Source organism: Chlorocebus sabaeus, chromosome 2, assembly GCF_047675955.1.
Source record: "Chlorocebus sabaeus isolate Y175 chromosome 2, mChlSab1.0.hap1, whole genome shotgun sequence".
NCBI classification, from domain to species: domain Eukaryota; kingdom Metazoa; phylum Chordata; class Mammalia; order Primates; family Cercopithecidae; genus Chlorocebus; species Chlorocebus sabaeus.
In genome coordinates, this window is record NC_132905.1 from 58,178,349 (window position 1) to 58,190,879 (window position 12,531).

The window sequence follows — 12,531 nt, forward strand, 5'->3', positions numbered from 1 at the left end:
GATATTCAAATTTTTTATTCTTATTATTAGAGGATAAGATGCACTCAGTTTTCTTCTTATCAAATAAGAATATTCATTCTTAAATGACACTCATCCTTAGAGACTTTAGAGCAAAACCTCTCATAATATTGAGCTATTTTTAAATGTCAGGTTCAGTTGAGTTTATTGCATTTCTGGCCTGCGCCATCACCAAAAGTCTCCTGCTTTTAGTGCTACTTAACAGATTGTCAGTAAATTGATAGCAGTTCCACATTTGGAACATTTCCAATCTTCTCATGGGAAAAGAGGGCAGGTGTTTCTCTCTGACTTGGTGAAGGCTTCTTTTTTGGCATTTGGTTGATTGAAGGGGAGGTGTGAACTAAGAAGAGATTTTAGAAAAAAAAAATCTCATCAGCATGAACCCTATGAAAAGATCAGCTCACCATAAAATTTTACTGACTTTAGGGGGTGGATTTGCAGCAAGAGCATCTTAAATCCTGATGGACAAACATGGAGTGAGCCTTGAGCATGTGAGTTCTTCAGAGGCCTCTACTCAGGTGCACTTTACCTGTAGAACTGGTTAGAGGGAGTACTGTGGGTGCCTGGAGCAGGGCACTGCCTGAGGCCAGCAGGCCTGGCTTTCATAGCTGGCACTGCTTATGAGCTTTGTAACCTTGAACAAATTGCTTACCATTTCCAACCTTGATTTTCTTACATATGAAATGTGGATTAGAAAAACCAGCCTCTCCCCTACCCCCAGCATAAATTGTGTAGAAGATTAATCTCTATGTGTATGCCTATGAATGTGCCTTGGACTCTGGAAAGCCTGATGCAAATATAAAGCAATTTTGCTCTTAAAAAGGAATCCTCTAGAATTTCCTCCCAGATGACACTTTTTGGTATCCTGATTTGACTAACTATGTGTATCTGAATGTAATAAAGCTAATGTCAGCTGATGGGAATTAGATGACCTTTGGATCCCTCTAAACAATTTGAGGTCTACAGGACAGTACAGGCAGAGGTAAGGTGAGAGGATGCTGCCTCCAGACTTACTAGCTATATGGTTATATTAGTCTGTTCTCAACGCTGCTGATAAAGACATACCTGAGACTGGACCTTTTACAAAAGAAAGAGGTTTAATGGACCTGCAGTTCCACGTGGCTGGGGTGGCCTCACGATCATGATGGAAGGCAAGGAGGAACAACTCATGTCTTAAATAGATGGCAGCAGGCAAAGAGAGAGCTTGTGCAGGGAAACTCCCATTTTTAAAACCATCGTATCTCATGAGACTAATTCACTATGACAAGAACAGCATAGGAAAAACCTGCCTCCATGATTCAATTACCCCCCAGTAGGTCCCTCCTGCAACACATGGGAATTATGGGAGCTACAAGATGAGATTTGGGTGGAGACACAGAGCCAAACCATATCATTCACATTTTAAAACCCATCATGCCTTCTCAACAGTCCCCCAAGTCTTTTTTTTTTTTTTTTTTTTTAGATAGAGTTTCACTCTTGTTGCCCAAGCTGGAGTGCAATGGTGTGATCTTGACTCACTGCAACCTCTGCCTCCCCAGTTCAAGTGATTCTCCTGCCTCAGCCTGCCAAGTAGCTGGGATTACAGGCATGCGCCACCACATCTGGCTAATTTTGTATTTTTAGTAGAGATGGGGTTTCACCATGTTGGTCAGGCTGGTCTCAAACTCCTGACCTCAGGTGATCCACCTGCCGCGGCCTCCCAGAGTGCTGGGATTACAGGTATGAGCCACCATGCCTGGCCCCCCAAAGTCTTAACTCATTATAGCATTAACTCAAAAATCCACAGTCTAAAGTCTCATCTGAGGGCATGTCCCTTCTGCCTATGAGCCTGTAAAATCAAAAGCAAGTTAGCTACCTCCTAGATATGGTGGGGGTAGAGGCATTGGGTAAATATAGCCATTCCAAATTGGAGAAATTGGCCAAAACAAAGGGGTTACAGGCTCCTTGCAAGTCCAAAATCCAGTGGGGCAGTCAAATCCTAAAGCTCCAAAATGATCTCCTTTGACTCCATGTCTCACATCCAGGTCATGCTGATGCAAGAGGTGGGTTCCCATGGTCTTGGGCAGCTCCGCCCCTGTGGCTTTGCAGGGTACAGCTTCCCTCCTGGCTGTTTTCATGGGTTAGCATTGAGTGTCTGTGGCTTTTCCAGGCACACAGTGCAAGCTGCTGGTAGATCTACCATTCTGGGGTCTGGAGGACAGTGGCCCTCTTCTCACAGCTCCACTAGGCAGTGCCCCAGTAGGGACTCTGTGTGGGAGCCCTGACTCCACATTTCCCTTCCACACTGCCCCAGCAGAAGTTTTCCATGAGAGCCCTGCCCCTGCAGCAAACTTCTGCCTGGACATCCAGGCATACCCATACATCCTCTGATATCTATGCGGAGGTTCCCAAACCTCAATTCTTGACTTCTGTGTACTCGCAGGCTCAACACCACATGGAAGCTGCCAAGGTTTGAGGCTTATACCCACTGAAACCATGGCCTGAGCTCTACATTAGCCTCTTTCAGCCATGAATGGAGCATCTGGGATGCAGGGCACCAAGTCCCTACGCTGCACCCAGCATGCCCAACCCACAAAACCACTTTTTCCTCCTGGGCCTCCAAGTCTGTGATGGGAGGGGCTGCCATAAAGACCTCTGACATGTCCTGGAGACATTTTTTCCATTGTCTTGGTGATTAACATTCAGCTCCTTGTTACTTATGCACGTTTCTGCAGCTGGCTTGAATTTCTCCTCAGAAAATGGGATATTCTTTTCTATTGCATTGTCAGGCTGCAAATTTTCCAAACTTTTATGCTCTGCTTCCCTTATAAAATTGAATGCCTTTAAGAGCACACAGGTCATCTCTTGAATGCTTTGGTGCTTAGAAATTTCTTCTGCCAGATACCCTAAATCATCTCTCTCAAGTTCAAAGTTCCACAAATCTCTAGGGCAGGGACAAAATGCCACCAGTCTCTTCGCTAAAACATAACAAGAGTCACCTTTACTCCATTTCTCAAAAAGTTCCTCATTTCCTCTGAGACCACCTCAGTCTGGACTTTATTGTCCACATTGCTATCAGCATTTTGGGCAAAGCCATTCAGCAAGTCTCTAGGGAGTTGCAAACTTTCCCACATTTTCTCATCTTCTGAGCCCTCCAAACTGTTCCAACCTCTGCCTGTTACCCAGTTCCAAAGTCACTTCCACATTTTTGGGTATTTTTTCAGCAGTGCCCCACTCTACTGGTACCAATGTACTGTATTAGTCCATTCTCATGCTGCTGATAAAGACATACCCAACACTGGGCAATTTACAAAAAAAAAAAGAAGTTTAATGGACTTACAGTTCCACGTGGCTGGGGAGGCTTCACAATCGTGGTAGAAGGCAAAGAGGAACAAATCACGTCTTACATGGGTGGCAGCAGGCAAAGAGAGAGCTTGTGCAAGGAAACTCCCATTTTTAAAACCATCCGATCTCATGAGACTTATTCACTATCATGAGAACAGCATGGGAAAGACCTGCTCCCATGATTCAATTACCTCTCACCAAGTCCCTCCCACAACACGTGGGAATTATGATGAGATCTGAGTGGGGACACAGAGTCAAACTATACCAATGGTCTTTGCAAATTACTTGCTTCAGTTCCACCTAAAAAAAATAGGGATAATAGTATTACTGACCTGACTGGATTGCTGTAAGGACTACATGGTGTAATGCGCCATACAAAACGCTTGACTGGAAGCAGTCATCCGGGTTGAGCTGCAATTGTTATGCTTCCAAGCAGTTTATTATTAATAGAAGTAGTCTAAAATTTAAATTTTATACTAAATTTACCTCTCTCCCAATTTGTTTTATTTAGTTTTACTTTGAAAAGCACATTTTAAAAACCTGTCTCATTACTAATGTGTAGCTTTTTGGAAGATTCTACAGTTAGCAGCTGCAGCACCATCTTCCTTTTTTCCTTGAAATGGTTGGTTCTATTTGAAGGTTCATGCAAAGAATTAGTAGCTACAAAAACAATTCAACAGTTGGATGACAAGATATAAAGTTAAATTGAATTATGATAAACTTGCTAAGTTGCACTTAACTGCTTATTCTTTTTCATTTTTCTTTTTCTTTAGCTCTCACTTGAAGTTTAATAATCTTACCCTGATTTCAACTCATGGACTCCCAGGAAAAAAACTTCTGGACACTGAACAAAGGAAATTTTTAGCCAGCGAGTATGAATTTTATTTGCTTTTTCATTCTGAGGCCTAAATGTTCTACTCTTTGTGCAGTCTACTTAATGCTAAATAGTAGATTTCAGATTGGAAAAGGAGAAGTGGTGGGGCTTTTCTCCTGGAGTTCAGGCATCACTTAGGAGATACAAGTACCAGTGTGTTCACAAGCAAGTGGCCAAGACTGGCAGGCCAGGGCCACCAGTTTGTATCTGTGGGAAGACATCTGCCCTGTTCCAAACAATTGGGGTGGAGCCTACGGACCCAGCCAGCCCTGCCTTTGGGCTCTGAGTGACACTACGGGGCAATGGAGGTTGGTGACTACATTTACATCCGACAGGGCACCTCACTGGGATATGGATCCCACAGCTACCCTGGCCATTTGTACTCAGTAGATGATCAGGCAAAGAACTTCCATGCCAGTCCGGGTGAGCTTTATTGTCTTCATCCCAAGAGAATCACTATTTGACAACATCTGTTCTGGAAAATACCATGTCTTTATCACACAGCTTTCATTCATTTTAATTTCCTGTAGCAAAACATGGGTACAAGAAATATTAGTTTCTCTGCCTCTAGAAACAAGCTCCTAATTTTTCCAATAAGGAGGAAGGAAATTGTTCCCTCCCAGGGGATTCATTTTAGATTCCATGATGAAGGGACCCTCTTTCCTCCGTGAAAAAGAGTTGTTTTGCCCTCAAACAAACAGTGAGAAAAAAACCACAACTTCCTTGCCAGCAGAACCAGGTTCATTTCCACTTAATAATTTTATCAGACTATGGATTTTTTCTTGAAGGATGTCATTATGGTACAAAAAAGGGCATGGGTTTGAGCCAGGAGGATGTGAATTCAGATCCTGCCCCTGCCGCCAAGGACCTGGGCAAGGAATTTCATTTCTCTGAGTTTTGCTTTTTTTGATCATGAGCAGTACATGAGAAGCCAAGCTTGCTGGATTTTTTATTAAAATTAACATAACACCAACTTCTGGCCAAGAACACATTCCCTCCATTTCCCTCTTTCTAAATTACATGATTCCCAGGAAATGCTGGTTTTATTGGCAGCTGTCTTAAGAGGAACTTAATTCCATCAGCGTAGTGAAAGTTTCCGTCAATCCCATGTTGGGTGTGTGTCAGGAGAAAACAGCTACTGAGGGGGCTTTCTGCAGGTGTGACACTGCATGGGCAGACTGAGTGGGTGGAAGCCCCCGCTGTCCCTGCTGCTGTCCCTGCTTCCACATTCTCAGCACAGCAGCCAGAGCAAGGCTGCAGAAAGCTGGCTCAGATCACATCGCCGCCTCACAGCCCAGGACGGCACTATCCAATATGGTGGCCACTAGCCGCGTGTATTTAAATTTAAATTATTAAAGTTAAATAAGATGAAAAGTCGGTGCCTCAGCCACATTAGCCGCATGTCGCCAGTGGCTACCATATTGGACAGAACAGATAAGAACATTTTCATTATCGCAGAACGTGCTGTGCTGCTCCAGCCTAAACTCTGTCTCCATCTACTTAATTATCCAGCCTCACCTTTTATCATTTTTGCCCTTTTTCTCCCCATTTGAGCCACACCAGCCTCCTCGATGTTCCTCAGATGCAACAGGCAAGTCCCCACCTTGAGGTCTCTGTTTTTCTCTCTTAAATGTCACCTTTTCTATGGGGTCTATCCTGACCGCCCCATCCATTTGCAGCCAACACCCCAATATACTCCAGTCCCTCATACTCTGCTCTGTTTTTTTCTTGCTACTTAAATCCTCCTAAATATTGTATTATTTGCCTTCTGAAATAATGTTTATATTTATATTCAGAATCCATCAACTATAATATAAACTCCACAAGGGCAGACATTTTTGCCTTTTTATTCATTGATTGATTGATGTATACTCAATACCTGGGACAGTCCTTGGCACACAGCAGATGCCCAGTAAATAATGTGGAACAGAGGAAAGTTACCTCCAGAAATACCTGCAAACCTCCTCTCAAGCAAGTGTTAGGGACTAAATAACACAGCCAGACCCCTTTACATGGGTAACTGCATGTCATCATATTTCTTAGAAACCACATATTTCAGTAAGATTGAACCATAAATAGGAGATGCCTTTCAAATGGTCCTCATAACCCCGATAAAGGAAATTATCTCTGATCATGGGGTTTCAAACGGAAAGGTGCAAATGACATTCATAAATTTAGTAATTTAAATCCCTGATTCCAAATACTAATTTTGAACTTGTTAACCAGTGTTTTAATTTATTATTGTTAGAATTTTTGAACCATTTCTGTCTTCTTTCCCGCCCCCCACATCCAGCCTCTTGTGGAGGTGCTAATGGCATGTCTGTGATGGAGCCGAAAGGCAGGCGGTGGGAGAGGAGGAACAGGAAGCACGAGAAATCCACTAATTGGACAATCAGCACTGATTAATTCGAAGTTAATTGTGATAGTCCTTTTTCTAGGAGTGTCACAATTAATCTTTTATGAGAATTTCTAAGGTTCTTTCCAGCTTGGAAGAGTCATGACTCCATGAGGTGCAGGTCTCCACTGACTCATCTGTGGCCCCCAGAGCTTGCTTCTAATTGCACACCTGGAGCTTTGGACTAGGCTTTTGACCATAAGGTTGGGGGCACTATAACCTAGAGCAAGCTGCTACTCATCTATGCACTTTCCAGAAATTTCCCCATTCTCCATTTTTGCTTTTTTTCCTCCTCCTTATTATCTGTCTTCAGAACTTTCTATGAAGACAATCTTTCACATTAGTTTTGAGTCACGGTCGAGCTCACTTGAGAAACGTGAAGTTTCACCGATGTGCCTTCTTTGGTGCCTTCTCTCTTTTCGGGCGAAGCCTAGTGGAGGTATTTCTCTTACCACCAAGCCATGAGTCAGGCCCTGCTATGTTAGAATATTGAAGCTTATTCATTCCACTTAAAACATAATTTTGGGAAAATATCACTTACAGTCTTCAATATATAGTTTCACTCACCTGGTGACGAAATTTAGGAAGGTCCAGAATGGATAGTAATATCCAGAATGGATAGTAATATCCAGAATGGGTAGCAATCACTTACACAATGATATTTTAAACTGAGAAATGGCCAGGTAATCCCAGCACTTTGGGAGGCCAAGGCGAGAAGATTGACTGCACCCAAGAGTTGAAGACCAGCCTGGGCAACATAGGGAGAGTCCCATTTCTACAAAAAATTTAAAGTTAGCCAGGCATGGTAGCTTGCACCTATAGTCCCAGCTGCTCAAGAGTCTGAGGTGGGAGGATAGCTTGGGCCCAGGAGGTCAAGGCTACAGTAAACCATGATTGTACCACTGTGCTCTAGGCTGGGGGACAGAGTGAGATCTTGTCTCAAATAAGTAAATAAAATCATTCAGTGTAGTAACATATTGTAACAGCAATCACCCCACATTCTTAACACTTCCTTTTGTAAAGGACTTAGTAAAGTTTCCTAAAAATCAGTGGTCCCCAATGCCATTCCTACTGGACAGAGCTTCACATTTTAACTCTCAAATATGCATTCTGATGTGATCAATGCTACTGTCCTACTGTCATTAAAAATATGATTGTCTTCACCTTCCACAAATTTCCCCTGAGAGCCTTTATCTTTGGGCACAGCCTCATAAAACGAATCCCTGTGCACTAACTGTATTTAACTTTTCCTCATCGTGGCTGGCTTACAGCAGGGATCTGGAGCAGATAAGAACAGTCTTTCATGGGTGTCTCACAAATGTGGGAAGCCATGACATTTCCTGTATTCCTATAAAGCTAGCGAAATGGTTTTTACAAGAGAATTTCCTCTCACTATCCATTATTTTCCTGTGATAGGCCAGTCCCTGATTTTCTTTTCTTATTAAGAAGAAAGTTTCTTGTTTTTAAGTTGTTTCATAGAGCCCTTTCACAGGTCCTGTAACAAGGTCTAATATGTCCCCATGACTAGAATTCTCTTTGTGTGGTAAGACCAGGTTTATGTGCAGATCAAAAAGAAGAAATGTTCTGTCATTACCACTTCAGAATCTTGTTTGCCTCCAAAGAGAGTAAACAGGGTTCTGTCTCATTAATATTATTTAGAATAATACTCTTCACATATGCATCCCGCCTAACAAAGCAGCCTGTCTTACATTCTCACAGTCACTCCTTATAGCGGTCAGTGGTGAAGGCACGTAGGGAGAGCTCATTCTCCTGTGTTAAGAGGTGAGGTAACTGAAGATAGCAGGCAGACACAGAGTCCAGGCTTGTCAGCAACACAGACCATGGCAGGGTTCTTTTTGAAGAGGACTGTGCTACCAAGCACAGAAGTGGCGTGTGCCTCTAGTCCCAGCTACTCAGGAGGCTGAGGCAGGAGGATCACTTGAGTCCAGGAGTTTGAGACCAGCTTGGGCAACATAGCGAGATCCTTTCTCTAAAAATAAATAAATAAATAGATGAATAAAGACAAATTTTAATGTTTTTATATTGAGAAAAAAGGAAGAAAAGAATCATACAGCCTAAATTAAAAGAAGCACTTAATGTCCTATTACCTTAGACTCTCAGTATTCAGAGCAGAATCACTAAAAGGTGGTTTACTTGAGGTCAATCCTTTCAGAAAATTCTGGAAACAACCCTCACAAAACTCTTTAAATAAACCCAAAGCCACAAGAAACTCACTCTTATCATATTACACGAAAGCACTCAAACTCTGCAACAGAGCCCAGAAAATGAAAGCCAGTGCAGCCACAGCACCCTGAAGCCACGGCATGAATGGCCGTCCTGGGCCTGCTGGCAGTGGAAGTCTCCGTTCCTGGAAAATCACCTCTGCCCTGAAAAGTGAATTCCAAAGTCTCCAGGGAGTGTACTTGCTGCAAACGTAACTCCCTAATTGCTATATTCTTTAAGTAAAATGGATTTTGTTGTTTTGGCAGGAAGCCATACGCTAATTCTCAGAATGAGTCATTACTGAAAAGTATTAGCGAATAGGAAGGGTTCTCGGTATTCAAGGATTCTGACCCCTGGCTTTGGGAATCCTCAACAATGTCACTTTCTTCCTTCTCATTCCATTTGAGGCTGTGGCCAATACACTAATTTAATAACTAAAGTAAATTTACAACCACTACGAAATAGAAGCAGAAGAAAGGTATGAGTGATTTCACACACACACACACACACACACATACACACAGACACACACACACACCTCCCACCCAGTTGCGGGCTGAACTAAGCCAGGTGGAACAATTTAGCTTTAATGGGACGATGTCAATTTGTGACTAAGTGTTTCATAACGAAAAATCTCCTAGTATCAGTCCTGATAAACTCACAGCAAGAGCACAGACTCAGCCCACTAGGGGACTTGAACCAGCTCACCAGATGTCTAATTAATGCCCGCTGTCAGCTGCTCAAATGTCACTTATGGAGCTTCTCTCTTTGCAGCCACTGTTTTAATGATAAAGATTATGCGCTGATGTCACTGTGCTCCTGGGTTAATGTCGTGGTGGGCAGAATGACCGGCATAGACCGAGCAGCCAAGCACGTTGTGCTTTCCACAGGCGAGATCGTGCTCTATGACCACCTTATCCTCTGCACCGGGCGGCAGTACCAGGTAAGGCCGGGCACAGGGGGTGCAAGCCATGTGTCTGGGGAGCTCCATGAGAGCCATTCATATGTTTACTGGGGCACACGCTCTCTGGGTAAAGAGCAGCCCTCTGCCTGGACAGCTGCTGCTCTAAATTCATGAAAGCACCCTTTGGAGCCCGCACACATAACCAGAATTATGTCAGCAAACCCTCCCAGAAACCCATTCCAAGAAAAACATTCTGCTCAAGGATAGAAATCACAGCAAGTTGGAGAAATGTCATTCTTTAAGCTGTTGTCCAAAAGTCTAACACGTACTGCTCACCCTAGCAGAATCCAGACACAATCAGGCATGCATTTGTGGTAAATTAATTTATGCCTCAAGAGGCTAACATTTGGCTGTGGCAATGGGCTCTCGCGAAAGTATTGCAAACACGTGCACCTTCTGTCAACCCTTATTTTATTTTGTCTCTCGGTTATGAAAATAGGAAATCTGATTGATTGGTTTCCCAGTGTCCATGCTTTCCTTTCAGTTAAACTCTCCAGCCACATTTGAGTAAAGCATTGCGGGATACACCGAAGCTGTTCAGTGTCTCAGGGCAGCAGATTTTAATATTCCACTTTGTAGTGCGCATGAGTGTTTCATGTAGTCTACAGCAGTAAGGTATTTCTCCAGTGACAAGAGGCTTACTCTGTAACTCAAGGATGAGGTCCTCGACCAAGTTTGCGAAACCCACGGTCCATGGGCCCAAGGTGGCTTTCAATGTGGCTCAACACAAATTTGTAAACTTTCTTAAAACCTTATGACTTTTTTTTGCAGTTTATTTTCTTCAGCTCATCAGCTATCTTTAGTGTTTGTATATTTTATGTGGTCCACGATGATTCTTCTTCTTACAGTGTGGCTCAGGGAAGCCAAAAGATTAGACACCCCATTTAGACCATCTTGTGAACAGTTGTGGATTCGATGTGGGCCTGGGTACGACAGATTTCCTTGACATCACCAAGCACAGAGGAGGCAGCGCATAGAGACAGGGTCTCCACGTAGGGACTGTCACAGAATGTGCTCAGCAGCTCTGAGCATCACTTGCCCTGTATTTTCTGCCTTGGCTGCACATTGAGAAGACCTGGGTGCTTTGAAAACACATCCATGCCTAGGCTCCGCCCCCAGAGGTTGTTTTAATTATTCTAGGGTGGGGCCCAGTCGTCAGTATTTTTTTAGTGCCCCACATGCTCCTAAGCTAAAGCTGAGAACCACAAGCTTGCACTTTCTTGACTAAGAATTCCCCATCTACACCTTAGAATAGCACCTCTCAAACTGTGCTCTGCACATGAATCCCCTGTGCTTCTTAAAATGCACATTAGGAGCAGGAGGTCATGGAATGGGGAGCCTGAGATGCTACATTTTCTTTTCTTTTTTCTTCCTTCCTTCCTTTTTCCCTCCCTCCCTCCCTCCCTCCCTCCCTTCCTTCCTTCCTTCCTTCCTTCCTTCCTTCCTTCCTTCCTTCCTTCCTTCCTTCTTGTACTTTTAATTCCATTTATTCTTTGATGAGTCTATTCCTGTGCCGTAAGTTTCCATTTCTTCAGTTTCTTCTGGGTTATCTTTTTCTTCTGTGCAGCCTCTTCTGGTTTAGGAACAATCTGTTCCTTTTCAATAATCTTCATCTCATTGTGGCAGGCAGAGCTCACACATGGATTAACCTGACCCTGAGCTCTGTGAGTCTGGCCACACATCTTGGGTACTTTGTTCACCTGGCTATGCTCAATGACCAGAGAATCTACATGTAAATCCTTATGTTCAGCGTGGCTCTCTGCATTTTTAAGCATGTGCAGCAAACATTCAGCACTCTTTTTGGGTCACTGACCTTGTGTCCAGTCCCACCGTTTGGCCTGGACACGCCTACCAGCTCCACCTTTGTAACGTCAGAATGGTACACATTGTCTCTATAAAGTGACATCTTTCAGATACTGAAAGATTTCTGTCTGGTTTAATGTTTTAATAAGTAAGAGGAACACTTAAATATCAAAATGAAGTATCCCTGCAGTAAATATTTATCCTTTAATCATAAAAATATGGTATGCTCTTCATCTATGCATACCCTGATGGCCTGGGCAATTTCACAGGTGTTCAGTGAACACAAAGATTTGAACCTCTCGATTTGCCTGAGGTTCACATTTTCACAGATTGTCAGACCACTTAGGGGAACAGGAAGATGCTACATTTCTAACAAGCTCCCAGGTGAGGCCGATGCTGCTGGTGAATGAACAACCCTTTGAGTAGCTTGGATCAACCTCTGAAGAATCTCTTTCCTCTCCTCCGCTCCCCTCCCATCCTTCCCCTCCCCTCCCATCCCCTCTCCTCTCCTCTCCCCTTCCTTCCTCTCCTCTCTATTCCTCTCCCCTTCACTCCCTTCCCCTTTCCTCCCCTCCCCTCCTCTCCTCTGCTCTCCTGTCGATTCTCAAAGGGTATAAAACGGTATTTTTATGGTTAAAGGATAAATATTTACTGCAGGGATACTTTGTTTTAATACTTAAGTGTTCCTCTTACTTGTTAAAACATTAAACCAGAGAGAAATACCATGCACCCCCTTAGCTTGTCTCCCTGTCACCTGCCTGCCAGGTTCCAGCTGCTGCTGCGACTGCGTACTTTGGAAACTGAGTGGAAGACCCAGCCAGCTGCCCGGAGCCTCGGGCATCTGCCCATGTGTGCCCAGCTGCCCCTGCAGCTTTAGTCTGTGGCACATTAAGCTCTTGCCCTTTTTACAACGGAAAAAAAATGAAATGA

The 12,531-nt window shown here is 43.6% G+C and overlaps 1 protein-coding gene across 5 annotated transcripts in view; it reads left to right on the plus strand.

Annotated features, from left to right (window-relative positions):
* The window catches only part of CFAP61 (cilia and flagella associated protein 61), a 282,902-nt gene that overhangs the window by 174,122 nt on the left and 96,249 nt on the right, over positions 1-12,531 (plus strand). For 4 of the 5 annotated variants that reach the window (XM_007961384.3, XM_007961391.3, XM_037993952.2 and 1 more), the window contains 2 exons: positions 4,116-4,214; positions 9,609-9,777. In XM_007961384.3, the coding sequence (XP_007959575.3) occupies positions 4,116-4,214; positions 9,609-9,777 (268 nt within the window). The remainder of the gene's footprint in view (positions 1-4,115; positions 4,215-9,608; positions 9,778-12,531) is intronic. The other variant, XM_073008639.1, reaches the window with a different exon arrangement.